Source organism: Abramis brama, assembly GCF_963993115.1.
Source record: "Abramis brama genome assembly, chromosome: 16".
Taxonomy (NCBI): domain Eukaryota; kingdom Metazoa; phylum Chordata; class Actinopteri; order Cypriniformes; family Leuciscidae; genus Abramis; species Abramis brama.
Window position 1 is genome coordinate 26,996,045 of NC_139978.1, and position 17,045 is coordinate 27,013,089.

Sequence of the window (17,045 nt, forward strand, 5' to 3'; positions counted from 1 at the left end):
CACTAAAAACAGTAATATTGTGAAATATTTTTTACAATTTAAAATAACTTTTATATTTTAATATATTTTAAAATGCAATGTATTCCTGTGATGGCAAAGCTGAATTTTCAGCATTATTACATTTTTCATTCCTATGATCCTTCAGAAATCATTCTAATATGCTGATTTGGTGCTCAAGAAATTCTTCCTGTTATCAATCTATTTTCAGGATTCTTTGATAAATAGGAAATTAAAAAAAACAGCATTTATTTTAAGCAAAAATCTTTTGTTACAAGACTATACTGTCCCTTTTGACTAAAAAGTAAACATTTTAAACAATAGTTTACCGAGCAGTGGAAGAACAAAGTCAAAGGACTGAGGGCCACATTTCTTTTTATTACAAATAAAAAGTCAAGCTCAATCATTACAAAAAAATTAATTTGTTCTTAACACATTTACATATACATTTTTTAATCTATCTCTGAGTAAGGCTTAAGCAATAAACACCACCACAGTCACTCCTAACTACCACAGAAATATCAGCCTGCAAATATACAGCAACTCCAGCCAAACTTGCAACATCATCAGACTGTATTTCAAGTGACGGTAGTCTTATTTCATAACATCTTTAAAAACACAAACAATTTTAGGCAAAGTGAGACTGTTTTGATTTTCACGAAGCTTTCTTGAGTTAGTGCTGGTGATGTATTTTATTGCATATTTGTGTAAGCCGAGCATGTCGTTGATAAACTGAAAATATAAACCGTAGAAATCCAACAGCCTTGCCACATTTTTCCATTAATATTCCTTTACACATTAAATATTATTCCTTTACTAAGAGCAATTGGTGCCCTGAAAAAAAAGTGCATTCACTCATAGTTACTGAATAAATACAAAAGCATTGACTGTTTTCCATTATACCCCCATACCCCCATAAACAAACACTTTCCTGATATTTAATACTGAATGTTTCCCTGTCAAGTTTTTCCTTTTATTTTTAGGGGACGGCTTGTTCCCTAATTTGATCCTAATCTTAAATTCTCTTGGTTTTTCTTTAGTGTAGCTGAGGCCTGAGGTGAAAACTAAAAGGTGTCTGCTTGCTGTTAAACACAGACAAGCCCAACCTGAAAGCTAGTGTCAAATTTCCATATTTGTTTAACAGTCTGAAACTTTTCACCAGGCAGGCAAAATCAGTAACGCATCACTTGAATCCTTTATATATAATGCATTATTTATAAAAGTAGTTTTTAATGCATTAATTATGCCTTGTAAAGCACCTTATGGTCTCATGAATAAGTGCAACCACAGACATAATACATTATCTATTCATTGTTACAAATGTAAAAAATATAATGTATTAAAACATGACAAAACCCATTTTAGATGTAACAAAGAATCTGCAAATATAATGCATTTTAACTTTTACAATTATTTATGAAAATATACAATGCATTAAAATTTACATTATGAAACCCTTTATAATGCATTATACATAAAGGCTTCAAGGTGAAGTGTTACCAAAAAATTATTTGTCATTGAGAAGAGTTATGCTTTGTAGTGGACTCTATTTATAGTGGGAAACAGCTGCTGCTATTCTCGCGCTGTTAATTCAAACGTAGCACAATTCGGACCCAAAACTATAGTGTGAAAGGCTTGAAGTCGTTTCGAATAATCTAATCAAGTGCGAAATCAGCCTTCAACAAGTAAAAAGCTTGGTCAATAACTGTTAGAGGTTAGAGAAGCAAAACACAGGTTATGTATTCTAAAACAATTCTAAAAGAAAGTCTGCACACAGCTCACAACAAACAAAAAGCATGGTTCTTGCTCCTTAATAATCACCTCCACTGTGGAACATTTTTCTTGCTTGTTCTAGTATTCCCAGCTTGGGATGCTTAATATGCCTGCTTAATCCTTGGCCACAATAAATTTCACAAGGCTGTGACCATGTAAACTGCTCCAAAAATATGGAGAAAAGAGAGCACTGTTGCATAGACCATTTAGTTAACATGTCTTTCCATGGAACTCAATGTGGCTTAACTGCAATGACAAAACTCAAACCACACTTGTACAATACAATAGCTCAGTATTGTATTTCCTACAGCAAATATGAGTCAAAACTTCACACATGGCTGATTCAGAAACCATGATGCTACGTAAAATCAGGATTTGTGAAATTATGCTTGAAACAGCATTGCTGATAACATTGACCAACATTGTAATTGGTTATCCATTCAGCTGAATAGTTTCCAACATGTTAACTAAATCTAACACAGTGTTTAAAACCTCAACTAGAGACCCAATATCAATGTTTCATTGATGCTGTGAGTCCAGTGCATAAAGGCGTCTATGCAATTACAAAGGTTGCAGAGATAGCCTAAGCTAAAATGGTTATCTCTGAAGGTTACAATGAACCTTAAATTATAGCATGTCAGTAAACATTAAAATGTACAACTTCCTGAAAATATTGTGCAATTTTTTTTTTTTCACTGAATCTTACGATTTAGTATCATAGTTCTAAATGGTCCAATAAGAGGCCACAACTGAAGAAAATAATGTTTAGCTCATTTCTTAGTAAGTCATACTAGGAAGAATGTGTGTGAGTTGTTCATGTTTGAGTACTTCCTTGTCATTGGATTAGGGCTTGGGTCAAGATTCAAGCTTTCATGAGTTCTGCGATCACCTCTGAAATGAAAGAAATCTGCAGCAGTGTGTGTGTGTGTGTTCACTACTCACTGCTCCTAATGTGTGTGCACTAACCTGGATGGGTTAAATGCAGAGGAAAAATTCTGAGTATGGGTTACCATACTTGGCCTTCACGTCAATTCCCCTCTTTTTTTTTTTTTTTTTTAAAGCAGTTTAGCTTTAGTTTTGTTAGTGCTGGAATTGAAAATAAAGCCTGTCATGGAATAGTGAAGTTGTAAAAAAATATACAGTATTGGTGTCTGGAAGATGCATCACTTTCCCTGGGAGATGACAACCGTGCTACCGTGGTTACTGATGATGTCTTCATATTGTGGTGGAGGCTCTGCTTCAATCTGTATATCTGTATGGCCCACAGCTTCCTCATATGAAGGGGGCGGGTCACCCCGACTGCCCCGCCCAGGTGTGAGGTCAGCGCCGGGGTAGGCGGGGCTACTGTGGGCACTGATCTCGGAGTGAGGACTGATGTCAGGATGGTAGTCCCGACCCCACTGGTCCATTGACACCACAGATAGGGTTGTGTCTCTTTGTGGACGCCCAATGGCAGGGCTTTGCTGGGATCTTTTGCGTGAGTGACATCTCCAAACTGTGATGGAAACCGCAGCAATGAGCAGCAAAACCAGCAGCAGCGGTAAGATCAGGTACAGGGAATGAACGCCACCAGCGATGGACTCCAGTCCTCCAGGCCTAGGGCTGCTCTCACGCTGGTACTCCTCCCAGAATCGCCTCTGTAAGGGTCACAAGGTGAAAGAAACACAAAATAACATAAGAACACTGTCTGCATAAATGTAAATAATACGCAAAAGCCATTTGTTTGTATTCGAAACAAAAAACCCTCAATGTCATTCAGACCAATAACCAAGACCTTGCACAACAACACAAAGCAATGACTGTGCACCAAACAGAACTGAATTGAGAACGCCTTTTGAATTACACTTCAATTATTGAATTTGAATCAAGATAGCCAACATGACATAGAATTGCACTTCGTATTTGAATAAAGTAGTACAATTAAATCGTATTGACAATTCAAAAAGTAATTCTGGAGAAAGCTTTAACTAGTAAAGTCTATTAATAGTAAATCTTGGCTTAGGCCCTGTTTACACTAGTGCGTTTAGTGGATTTAGAACGCATAACATTTGCTACGGTTTCCCTTGGCGTCTTCACTACTCTGGAGTTTTCGACCCTTAGAAAATGGAGGCTTTTGGAAATGCTGCAGATACCAGTTTAGTTTGAAAACTCTGGGTTTGCGAAAACACTAGATCACGATCTAGTGTTTTCAGTGTCTCAAAGTGTCTCGGTTCACACTTCACAGTAAATGCTGCTCCATGCAAACTCATCTCTGCCTGTGCTGTGAGACTGGGTCACTTGATTTTAAAGTTGTACTTTAAAATTATTAATATACTATTTTATTTTATTTTTAATTTTCGTAATTTAATATGATTTTTTTTTTTATGTATTAATAATAATCAAAATAATAATAACACTAATCAAAATAATAATAATAATAATGAATCAAAATAATAATGTTATGCATTGCATAATATAAAATTATTATCATATAGTGACAGGCCCAACTGTGCGTATCTACAAACAAGCACAGCAAACATGTTCGAAAAATCGCTATGGACCTTTTTCACAGACTGCATCGTAAATCCTTTTTTTTAATTCAGTTTTTTATATTTAAATTTTTTTATGTACATGTATAACACTATACTGCATTATATTACCTTTGCATCAAATTACAAAAAAAAACTAGTTGACGTAACGTTAGCTGTGAGGGTGTTTGTAATACAGCGGCTGTGAGCGACGTCTTTCTCTCTTCTGACTGCCGTTATCAATCTCTCTCTATTTTTTACTCTTGTTGAAAGTTGTGAAAAACTATTGTGGAGATTTCCTTTTGTTATTTGAGCAAATGGGAACACAAAAAAATATTTCATGTAATCTCTCATTACCACTAAAGAAGTTTACCCAACTATGACGACTTACGCTTCTGAGAAACCCAGAAATGTGAAAAGGGTCAATTCGATTTTTTCCCCCCTCAAATCAACCAGCCTTACCCTGGACTCAACAAATGCACACATTACGCCATCACATATTCACCTTATCATTATTCTGTCATTTTGTACACTGTAAACTCCTGCAAGAACACACAACCCAAACATCCTTAATCTGAATAACACATAATTAGCCATCCCGAAAAAATGTGAACCCAGTGAGGCTTTCCTGTCGATAATGCTCACTTCCTGCTTAGAGGAATGCCACAGAGCGGAAAGACTGAGGAAGTAGTGTTCAAGTTCATGCAACAACAAAAAAAAGGAGCACAAATCTACCCCAAACTCACAGTTTTCTCATCATTCTCAAATGCCTCCCTGGCTTCTTCATAACTGCAGATTTCCTCCCTGCATTCCCGCTGGATGTTCCCTTGTTTCATCTCCTCCAAGAAGAAGTTTGCTCTCGGGAGCCTCCGCAGCACCGAGTGTGCGGCATCTGCTGGCAGGAACACTGGAAATACAAACAATAGGCGTACAGCACAGAAACAAGGAGGGGGGCTGACAAAGTAATTTCTTTGAAATGCCAGTTCCTCCCTGGCACAGGAAGTTTGAAAAAGAGTAGCCCACGATTTCTCACCACTGAGAGTGGGAGAAATAAAACAGATGCTATATAGTGAGCCATAAATATCAGATTCGTCATGGATTACATATTATAGGTGCTATGTAGGCTGAGACCCCTATTGATAATCTGTAATTAATACTAATTGGAAATTACTGACATGACATGACATGACATGACATCCATTATCACTAGCAGGCTCAGCATACAGACTACTACGTATCTTAGCAACGTTAAGAAACACATAATAGCGTCCTTGAGAATATCACATCTTCACAGTCTCTGGCCGAAATAAAGCATAGAAGGACTCACCAGCTCCCATGATTCCTGCAGCTTGTTAGAGAGGGAAACTGGACCTTGAGAATGACAGAACAGATTTACACACCCAGATTTAATCAACGACCACACATTTAAATCACTTGGGCTTATGCATTTTCAGCATCTCAAATTCAAAACAACAGGAACATTCAAGATGAATTTTGACATAAAACACTACAGAACGGTGTCCATACGTTAAGTTACAATAAACAGCAAAAAAAAAAACATGTCCAAAAACATAAATCATTCTGTGTGTCTCAATGACTGTTAATGTTAGCTTACTAGCATGCATAGGACACATAACGGCACACGGGAGGGAAAAAGGGAACGTTTTGACAAGCACAAAACGAATGTTCTTTCACCATATCGAAACGTAAAACTGCCCCTTTGAGACATTAAAAACATGACAAGCATACAGAATAGTGTCGCTAATTCAGTCCGATGACTATCGACTAAAGCTTGTCGACGGGGTTTTCTACATTAAAAACCACACAAATTAATCTAACCATTGGCGCGTCGAAGCTATGCCTTTTGTATGTAATATTTAGAAAAAGCTGCGACTTTAAATTAGGTTAATAAAATATGCAAAAACTGTGTTTACCCGTTCCACCCAAACGTGTAACGCCTAGTCCCAATGTCCTGATTTGGCACATGCGCAGTCAGCAGCCAGAATGAACTGAACATAGCCCATGGCTCTGGTAATGAGAAAGCAGCTGACGCGGGTTTCGGGGCGTGAGGAGTAGGTAGGTTATTACAAAACAAGATTCTTTCTTTGTAAATCCCCCTTTTTTTTGGTTGATATATGAGACAGGAAGAAATGAGTAATGATTAGGCTTATATCAGCTTTCACAGAGGCTTGTCAGAAAAGAAAAGTGAATTATATGCATGAATTGAGTGGGCGGCATAGGCGGAAATCGCGGGGGGGTCAGCGTAATTAAAATATGTGTATTGTAAATAATATAATGATATATACTTAAAATAATTGTTTAAGTAGTAAACCAATACAAGTGCAAACGGGACAACAACAAAAAAACATTTTGAGTCCCCCTCCCTTGCCTCACAGTGCTTTGGTCCACTGCCTGCTCCCCTTTTACCTCACCACACAAAAAGTCCAGTGGGAGAGAACAAGGTTTTTCAGTTGTGAAACTCCAGTAAGTCAAGGCTGTTTTATTCACTTTAAACCTCGGATGAAGTGATTATTTTCTCTTTAATACAGATTATGCTGCGTCATTAATAAATAATGACAATTTTTTTTTTATGATAACCAATGTACTTTTGTCACCGATGTAGTCCGCCTCGCTATGTTGGCGATTATAACCTTGTTTTATACAGTCTGTGCGTTTACCTAGCAGCTAGATTGTTTAAAACCGTTCCCTCACACACACCCATAGAGTGTACGCATATTATGTAAGTTAGTCTTGTAACGTTAGATTAGACAAGTGCGGGTGCGCATTTAGATTTTCACGCTTTCACTGTGTGATTTAGTCAGTTTATATCATTTAATATAGTTAATCTAATCTAATATCACACAAAGAGTGCAGTTTTTCTCCATATATTAACATGATAATAAATGTGATTTAATAAATTGATAAATGAAAAGTTTAATAAACAAAGTTAATATTAAGTGACTTTTAGACACCATAGGCTATTGCCTGTTTTAACTCTATTTCGCCAACGAAAATAATTGAAAACTAAGCCACAGCGCTGTATTTGCGTCTCTGAGAAACACATGAGGTATTTCCTTACTGAATTATGAATCAGCTTTTTGAACGAATCAGTTGAATCGCAATGACTCACTCATTAACAATGAATTGCTGCCACCTACTGGCGGTTTTAATTTCACATTTAAAGTATCTTTAGTATCGTTTTAAATCATTTCAAATATCAATATTCAACGTTTTATGTTTTAAAAAACAACATTATTTATGTCTGTGTAAAAGCATCTAAATGCCATTTCAAATGCAGGTTCTGTGTTTCCTCTCCATTGCAAAGATTTTGTTGATACTTATTTAATTTGATTGGTAACAGCCCTATTGTGTCTTATTATTATGATTAAATGTCATTAAATGTATGAAATTGACACAAAAGATGACGCATGCATATAATTAGGTTTAAAAATAAATGTATAAAGGTAAAAAGGTAAAAATGCTAATGAAGGTAAAAATCTATTGAAACTTATTGGAAAAATGATTTCTGTCACTGCTGTGAACTGACCACCACACCGAATATGAAGAATATCAAAAACTTTAGGAGTCGGCTGTCCACGACAGTCCTAAACATGCCAAGTTACCAGCACAATAACACACTCAGCAAAATATTGTCTAATTATCGTTATCGATAAAATCCCTGAAAATATAGAGATAATTTTTTGTCAATTTCACACACCAATGAAGAATATTTTGGTCAATTTAGTCAGCTTTTTCAATGAACCAGAGAGAAACTTTGAGAAGAAGGATAATGGCACGGTCTCCATGCTACACTAATAATAGTAGTAGCCTAAGGCTTTCCTCTGTGTACACATATCCATAGAAAGTACAATTTTGCCTGTATTATTGGTGTCCCCTTCAAAAATTGCTCTTGAGGAATGTTATGTTTATTGTTATTGTTATGTTTACCCTGAGTGGGCCTACATTCAGTGAAACATTTTATTGCTTTTTAACTCATCGCCTGTTACTCTTCTACATATTTTTCTCTAAAAAAATCATTTTAATTACATTTTAAGTGTGCTTTATTGGTAAGACAAAATCAAAGTGTTGGCACACTTTGTTGTATATGAAAATTGTGTCATAAATTGTCAAAAATGTGTTAAAAAAAAGATTAAATCACAACTGTACAAATAAACAATAGTAAAGAATAAAATGGAATATTAAATAACAGATCTAAAAACTATCAATTAAATTTTAAACAAATTAAATGTAAGAATTAACATTAAGTTAAAATAAACAAAAGGCTAAATATAATTAGGCCAAATGTGTTATAATGTGCATAAGTTCAGTGATGGAGATACAAGATGTGTACCAATTCAAAGGCAGCCTCCTTCGAGCGAGGGACTCGGACTTCAAAGGCCATGCCCATGCAGGGCGGACTCACGGTCGGACTGAGCGTTGTTTTAAATGGGACGGTCTAGCCTACAGAGGACTGCTCTTGTCGCCTAGCAACTGTGACGGCTGTCGTTGATGAGTAACAGTAACGTTGGTACTGGACTTTTTTGAAAGTTATTCAGAAACTGTCTAAATATGTTCACCATGGTCCATTTCTGTATAGGCTATGCCGTGTGTACAATAAGTGACTATGGGCTATACATGTTTGGTGGGCTATTATTTAAATGTCTCAGTGCGCCTGGTAAAACGGTCTCATTCTCCCAGCCATAGTAAGTTACAAACCTCCAAGAAGTTCTAGAAGATGATAAATATTGTATTATTTTTTTCTACTATGGAAGTCAGTGGGTGCCCTCAACTGTCTGGTTACCAACATTCTTCAAAATATTTTCTTTTGTGTTCAACCGATGAAAAAAATAACCTCGTACATGCTTGGAACAACTTGAGAGTGAGTAAATTATGACAAAATTTAGATATTTGGGTGAACTATACCTTTAACCAGTTCGGAACGGACTGTTCGAAAGAATCGATTCGCTGAAAAATGTCAGACGTCCGGTCACTGCCTTCTCTCACACCTTTCCCTCATTTGCTCCTTTCTCCGATTCTCTCTCTTTATTTATTTTTTCGTGCTCTTACAAACACGCACAATGAGTAATGTGTCTTTTAAAAAAGATAATGAAACAACTTTCTCAACAGTTAATTTTAGAGCATAAATAAAACACTGACTGCTGTAGGATTATTTGCCACATAGACCCTTCTTGAGCGTTGGATTGCATGTGATGTAAATGAATGCTATTGCTATCCAAACATTTTGTGGGAATGGGAAAACATTTAGCCTTCATATTTCATCAAAATATGTTAGCTAGCCTATAAAGAAGCCACATTCAAAAAAAAAAATGTTTTTAGAATTGGTAAATAAAACAAAGATTATTGGCACATTTTACAAGAAAAGTGCCCGTTCAACGTGTCAGTGAATTGTTGACTCAAAAACTGCACGGGCCGTTTAATTTCGGTTTGTAAACGAATCGTTCAGACGAGGCACGGGCCAGTCCTAGGCACTAGGACCCTGCAGGTGCAGCCGAGATTTTTCAATAATGTGCAGTGCAGTCGCGTTCACAGGAGCGCGAGGGCAGCTGTTACAGCGTCCCTCTCGCGCAACTGCTCCACAATCTTCAAAACACTGATCGCGAATACGGATCCAAAGACATTGTCTGGGATCATCGTTCCTGGCTTCTCCGCGACGCAGCGCAACATCACTCCTCATCGCCGCGGATCCAGCAGACATGGCCTCATCCGTGAGCGGAGCGGAGGAAGTGCGCGTGTCGGCGTTGACGCCCCTGAAGTTGGTGGGTCTGGTGTGCATTTTCCTCGCGCTGTGCCTGGATGTCGGAGCCGTGCTGAGTCCGGCGTGGGTCACCGCGGATGACCAGTACCACCTGTCCCTGTGGGAGTCTTGCTGGAAGCCCGCTGCCTCCGCGACCTGGCGGTGCAGCAGCACGCTGGGGACCGGTGAGTGAGACCCGCTACTTTTGCAACTTTGCAATAAACATTGTTCTGACAGGATGAGCTGCAGATACATAATTTAAAATGCAGAAAAAAACAAAAAAGTGTTCAGTCTTTTTAACTTTAGTGAGCTCTGCATCATGGCCCTGGAGGCTCATATTTGATTTATGAGATAACAAAAGGGTCCCGTCGCTCCCTAGCGCATCATTATCACTCATTGTTCAGCTCACGCTAAACCAGCTCTTATACAATACCGAGAAAACAGAAAAAGTATAGAAAATATATTTTTAAATCTCTTCTTAGTCAGGTTAAAACAGATAGCCTATATGACAAGTCGTTTTAATGTTTACTCCTTTAAATGCATTAATGGTACTTGTATCTATTTCAGCTTAGCCTATGAAGAGCCCATATGTAACACAAGTATCTATTCCAGTTGTTCCTCGTTACATTTTGTGTCTCAATTGCTTTTTTTTTTACTTTATAGTTCAATTAAAAATCTTTGAAGTACCAGGAACACTTGCAATAAATACTAGTCAGAAATGAATAGTTGATTTCTAATAGTTGCTACTAGTATGCAATGAATAAGTATAAAATATAGATAGGAAGTTTAAAAAGATAGTCACTGTTTAATTATTTAGTAATTAAAAATAAGTCTTTGTTTAAAGGAAAACAACTTGAGGCAAGGGGAAACAACCTTGAATTCGTCCTGTTTTATCAAAAAAGACTCGCAGCCTACAGCAAGCCAGGATTAATTCATTAGAGCAATGTTTGTGAAGAAGGCTTCATTAATTAATTGATATTGATCCTTAACATTTAATAGCACACTGCATTTTATTCACAGCTTGTTTGGTGGAAAGGCTTTTGGATGATGTGGGAATGTGTGATGGAATCGGTGGTCCAGCTGGGGTTTCATTCTGCTTTTGTTGTCTACAAAATGAGCCTTTGTTAATGTCTCCTCACCGGCCAAGGAGTGAGGTTAAGTTTGAGAGGAGAGCTCCCTAGAGGCCCTAATGTGGACAGATTAGTTACCAAGGAAACAAGTGCTGCATTCTAGAAATGTCATTTTGCACTGAAAAAGAAACTTCCCTTCTGGCATGCGTGAAGGTTTGTTAGCGTTCCTCCTGCATATCCATTTCATAAGTTAGTGTAGAGTTATTCATTGCCACATTTTTTCCATAGTATAGTTTCGGAAAGCAAAAAGCAGTTAAGATTTAAGATGTTATTTTAGGTCTGCTTTGCAATGACAACTTGTTTGGCTCTGGACCCTGTCCCGTCATTTTTAAAAAGCACAGTTTGACTCCATATAAAGTCATGAAGCCCCAGTCAAAATACCAAAGGAGCGGCCTGGGTGAATGGCTTTCCTCTGCAACGCATTATTGATTTTGGGCTTTCTGTAATCAGTCACTCCATTTCCGCTGTGTTTTCTCTGTGTCATGCACTGTGCATTAAACTAAATCTCATTAGCTGTGCAATTACCGGCGGACTCCAGTCTTCTATGAACCAGCATATTTGCTTCCTAACCTTTCATTGAGTCCAGCGCATCCTTTTTTTAGTTTATCTCTGTCAATTTAACAACATAGATATGTTAACATAAACAAACTCCCTTTTACATGCACACATGCACCAGAAATCCGAGGTTGTGAAAGCTCTCGGGGAGAGATAATCGCAAACAACAGGAATGTGGCGAAAGTGTGTGAGAGTCTTTTTGTGTGGATGTTATGCTCGACTGGAGAAGAGGCAGCGGTTCGATGTAGAGTCTGTGGCGCGCGCTATACACCAATTGCTCTCCCTGTCTGCGAATGGCGAGGAATGTGGAGACTTTGTGTCTTATTGAGGGAATTCAGTTTCTCATCTATGACATTGGACTTCTTTTTTTTTTACCCTCATCACGGTATCAGATTTAAAGAACTTGCCAAGGGGCACTTGGTTGCTGAAAAACAGATTATAGTAATGAATGTTTTGATTTTTATCTCGTATCCTCATTTCCATCTGTAGTCCTGCAGGGGTTTTTGGATAAGCTCTATTCTGCCGTAGACCCCTCAGACGTAGACCTCAAGGTTACATAAAGTCGAAATCTTTTTCTCAGATGGGGGATAGACACTCTTGTTGATGATTCCCAGGCTTTTGGTGGCTATCCAGAGAGGTCGGAGGTCGAGCGGTTAGAGTTTTGTTTTTATATGGAAGCGAAGGTCAGCAGCTCGGTTTTCATACATCTCTCTCCAACTTCCTGCGGTGACAGACATATTTATTACACATTATGCCAAATCATAAACCGTATTTGGTAAAAGGGTTTGTTTATGAAACTATAGTACGGTGGAATGGAGCTGAAGTAGCCCAGAGCAGCTCTCAGCCATCTCTGAACATCATGATTTAGTGCTAGAAATGATTATTTTCCAGCAGAGAAAATTATAGATCATTTCCCCAAGCTGATGAAAATGTTTCTATTTACAGATATCACTGTGTAATAACAAAACCCTGTGACAGGATCCAGTGCTTTTATGGTTTCATTTAAACAAACAGCCATTGAGGTCTTATGAAATGTTGCCTTTCTCAGGTTCCGCAATTGAGTCATTTATGACATGATAACTAAACCAAAACATCACCATAGTCTTTGTTTTAATGTGTGTGTGTGTATGTATATATATATATTTCAGCAATTTCTCTAACTTCTCAAAACAATTCTTCACAAACGTATTTGTAAACATAATACATAATCATAATGCATGGCAGAGTCAGAATGCAATAGTGCGCTATTGTTGGCCTCTTTATAAAGTAAAATAAGACAGTGGTCAGGTTTTAGAGGAATTTCAAACCTAAAACATACGTTTTACATAGTTAATGAGTAATGGTTGCTGTAATGTTCTTGTTTAACTTGTGTAACTGTGCAAACACTCTGTGACAATGATTTTATTTATGATGCATAGTGTTCCAATAGATTGTTTGCTTGCACTTGAATAATAGAAAATGAATTAATTTTTTTTTTAGATGTAAGGTAGCACTGATAAAACATACTTCTTGTTCTTTTTTGTTGTTTAACAGTTATTTTCTCCATTCCCATATTGAAAAGCTAAATAAAAACCAACAAAGCATGCTGTAATTAAAAAAAAATGTTTTAAGTGAGCCTTTCTGTAAGTTACATTGATATGCTAGTTAGTGACTTTATGAGTCATTGAACATTCATTCACCCGATTTGTTCAAAAACATTCATGATTGAAAACAAATGTCTTTGAGCGAATCAGTGAATCGCCCACTCAATCAATTTGTCTACTGATTCATTCATAATTCAAAACAATTGACTGCCTTTATGAATGAGTCATTGAATTATTCACTCAGCCAACTCATTCCTAAACACTGCTGCATTCGAAATTGCAAATTTCCTTACTATAGTAGGCAAAAAACAAAAGAAGCATGTCCGAATTCACAGTACTCATAAAAGAGTAGGCAAAAAGTACCCTGATGACCTACTTCTTCCAGTGAGATTCTGAAGTGTGCATGCGATGAACAAGTGACTGTCCTTACAAGTGAGTCTTCGAATCATTTGCTTAACTGATTCATACAAAAACACTGAATCATTCACAAACACCATAGTGAGAGACACATTCTAATGTGGCTTTGTTTGGATCTATTTTAGTTGACAGAGCAAAAATTAAAAGTAATTGTCAATAATGTCTCTAAAATGTAATTTACTTACTGCTAACTAATTTGAACAATTTTTCATATTGAGTTATAAATAATTTAATGACTGTTTGAAGAAGAAAAAAACTCCCTCAGCCCACGTAACTAAAGAAACTTTGCAAGTCACTCCTCAGAGATTGTCTACTTATAATGCGTTTCCCTTTTGCGTAACTAATGAGATTCCTCAGGAGTTGTCCTAAAGTGCATGTGAGATTCCACACATTTACTCTCATGTCGTCAGATATGGAAGCAGGCATACCGTTTCAGGCACCTCCTCTCTGACTCTTTCTCCTTGCCCCCTCCCTCACTCCTGCGTTCCATGGAGGATTCAGCGCTATTTCTGGGCCCTACTCTAGCTGAGTGCTTGAATGAAAAGCAGAAACAAGATGGGCTGAAGGAGAGAGAAAAGGAGGGAGGAATACATTACGTGATGCCCCATTTAGCCCACCAGAATTGTCGATAAGCTCTCTGCTGCCCGCAGAGGTTCATTCTTTCAGTTATGCAAACCCAAGATGTAAGTGTTCCAAGTGAGCCATTCTGAAGGCATGCGTGTATTGACTTTTCAGCATGTTTAGAGGCTCTGTAAAAAGAACAGTTTAAGGGGCCATTCACACAAAACATTTTTTTCTATGTAAACATGCGCTAGATGGATGTCTTAATTCTGTCATTTCTTTTTTTTCTCGACCTTGTCATTCCAAACTAATTCAGAAAAATTCTGAAGACTATGTTAGTTACCGTTTTCCATGCAATTACAATGTGAAGACCGAAACTTTAAAGCTTCAAAAAGGACAAAAAACACTATAAAAGTGGCTGATATTTTAAGCCATTCTTCTGAAGCCATTCATTATCTTTGTTTGAGAAACAGACCAAAATTTTCTTTAGCGTTTAAATGATGTGTATATCCCATGATAATTTACTTTCATTGGATATAATGTGATTATTATATAATATGAATATAATGCATGCAATGCAATATGAAACTGATCTACTATTTGTGTTTTTATGTATTGATTTAATGCAGATTGGCAGATTGCCACATTGGCTTTGTTGTTGGGTGGAGCTTTCCTTATCCTCCTTTCCTTCCTGGTGGCTCTGGTGTCTGTCTGCATTCGCTCCAGGAGACGCTTCTACCGACCGGTCGCAGTTATGCTCTTTGCTGCAGGTGAAATGGCACACACACACTTATGTTTAAGACATTAACAAGTTGGCTTCCCATTTCTGTTCTCCACGCACGTTAAATTAGGGTTCATGTAAGACGCAATTGCTGTGGCTAATGGACCAGGAAACAGCAGAATGCATTATTTGCATCCAAACTGTTTTTCTTTTCCAAGCCACATCACACAACTGCCTCAGTAATCAGTCGTTCTCGATATGAACGCATCACAGGGAAAAGATGTAAGGTGTATCTAAAACAGACATTTTCACTTCTCTTTTAAGAAGATTTTTACATGGCTTTGAAGTTGGCTCTTGCTCACTTTGTAGAGGAACTTATCAAGGAATAAAGCCCATTGAGGATTTAGAAGACTTCTAATGTTCTTAACCTACTTTTGTCTCTTTGATGATTGCGAATTTCATTGCCAGTGCTTCTGTTTCTCACAGTGGTCCTACAGGCCTGCTGTCTGGTGCTGTATCCCATCAAGTTCATCGAGACCATCAGTTTGAGAATATACCACGAGTTTAACTGGGGCTACGGTCTGGCCTGGGGAGCCACCATCTTCTCCTTCGGAGGAGCCATCCTCTACTGCCTGAACCCTAAGAACTACGAAGATTACTACTAAACATGCTACGACACCCACAATGCACTTCAATGTCCTCTTCACTGTTGTGATAGCAGCTCATGCACTGAACGCTTGTTCGGAACCTGCTCTTGTCGCAAACACACAGACCCTCAAAATGCAGGGCAATGCCGAGCTGTTAGATACGTACATGCATTCTTTTTTCTTTAGATTACTTTATCATTCAATTAAACCTCTTCATCAAACTCTCATTCTTTTCCCGTCTGTCTTCTCCCTCTCTCTCCTCGTGCTATTCTAACACTTCTGATCGTCACATGAGCATCTGACATTCCTGTCAACCTATGTTCACAGGAATACTTGCCAGTCTGTGATGTAATCAGTGGAGAAACCTCCATCTGTGGCGGGATCTGAAACAAGGCAGACAGAAGCCTTCAAATCTGACAGAATTAAACTGTGCCATGATAGGCACATTCATTTTGAGACTTGAAAGATAGACGGTTTAAAGGCAAAATAAACTGCTTGGAATGCATCCAAGAACATAAAATTGAGAAATCATGCAATTTGGAAAAAAAGAAAGATATTAGTACAGTAAAGTACTAATCAGCCAAACTGAAGTTATCAGTATAATATAGGTATACTGTATATAATATAATATCAGTATAGTATAAGTATAATACTGTATAAACTAGTATTAAAGTATAAATTGGTCATAAAGTCCTTACACTTTGTGCGGTCACATTAGCAAAATCTTGAGAAGTCACTTTCAAAATAGGCAAATTTATGTGGATTAGTTGAACCCATTGCAAAATCTGCTTGGGGAAATCTTTTGCCTCAAGCAAAATTCCTGATCGCATCCTAAATGACTTTATTTCAAACATGAAAATGACTTTAAAATGTGATAATTTACCAAACAATTCTAAACGTGACCACACCTTTATCCATAGATGAAATGCTAACCGAGACTGATGTCATTTTAAGCACAGATCATGTACATAGCACATGAATTATCATCAAGTGGTTACTTTGTGCACATCTGAAAACATATTTCCACATATCTCACCCTCAGTTTAGAAGGGATTTGGTAGAAGATACTTTGCATTGTAGAAAACCTAGGTCTTGTGGTGTAACCAAGCCTTGCAAATAGACTAGTTTTTGACTGGTATCTGAAGAGTGGTTATTAGTCTTCTTTTGCATAAGTATCCATACAGGTAGTTAAGGGTTATTTCTTAGCACTGTCAGTCTGTTGTGCACATGTTGATGTTTGAATGAGGGGGCATGTATCATTTGAGTGCGTGTTTGAGTGATTGCATGCTTTCTTTTAGGATTTTTCAGTCCAGAATGCAGTTGTGACATACTGTACTAATTTATATACTAACCGAATAAACGGATAAAAAGAAAAATGTGGTATGTTCATGGTTTTACA

At 37.4% G+C, this 17,045-nt stretch overlaps 2 protein-coding genes across 2 annotated transcripts; one reads left to right on the forward strand and one right to left on the reverse strand.

Annotated features, from left to right (window-relative positions):
* Positions 1–355: 355 nt before the first annotated feature.
* On the reverse strand, positions 356–6,315 carry prrg1 (proline rich Gla (G-carboxyglutamic acid) 1). Its single transcript, XM_084087569.1, has 4 exons — positions 6,212–6,315; positions 5,605–5,648; positions 5,024–5,184; positions 356–3,407 (listed from the first exon to the last, which is right to left on the reverse strand). Exons 2-4 carry the CDS (start codon positions 5,612–5,614, stop codon positions 2,934–2,936), a joined length of 645 nt encoding a protein of 214 aa, XP_083943695.1. The 5' UTR covers positions 5,615–5,648; positions 6,212–6,315; the 3' UTR covers positions 356–2,933.
* Positions 6,316–9,724: 3,409 nt separating this feature from the next.
* tmem47 (transmembrane protein 47) lies at positions 9,725–17,032 on the forward strand. Its single transcript, XM_084087572.1, has 3 exons — positions 9,725–10,217; positions 14,908–15,048; positions 15,486–17,032. Exons 1-3 carry the CDS (start codon positions 9,992–9,994, stop codon positions 15,662–15,664), a joined length of 546 nt encoding a protein of 181 aa, XP_083943698.1. The 5' UTR covers positions 9,725–9,991; the 3' UTR covers positions 15,665–17,032.
* Positions 17,033–17,045: the final 13 nt, after the last annotated feature.

Excerpts from the sequence above, each read along its gene's own strand:
- prrg1 (XM_084087569.1), bottom strand. Across the intron at positions 3,408-5,023 it reads TTGAGAATGATGAGAAAACT|AGGCGATTCTGGGAGGAGTA; the intron begins GTGAGTTTGGGG and ends TGACCCTTACAG.
- tmem47 (XM_084087572.1), top strand. The coding sequence starts at position 9,992 with ATGGCCTCATCCGTGAGCGGAGCGGAGGAAGTGCGCGTGTCGGCGTTG. Across the intron at positions 10,218-14,907 it reads CAGCAGCACGCTGGGGACCG|ATTGGCAGATTGCCACATTG; the intron begins GTGAGTGAGACC and ends GATTTAATGCAG. Across the intron at positions 15,049-15,485 it reads AGTTATGCTCTTTGCTGCAG|TGGTCCTACAGGCCTGCTGT; the intron begins GTGAAATGGCAC and ends TGTTTCTCACAG.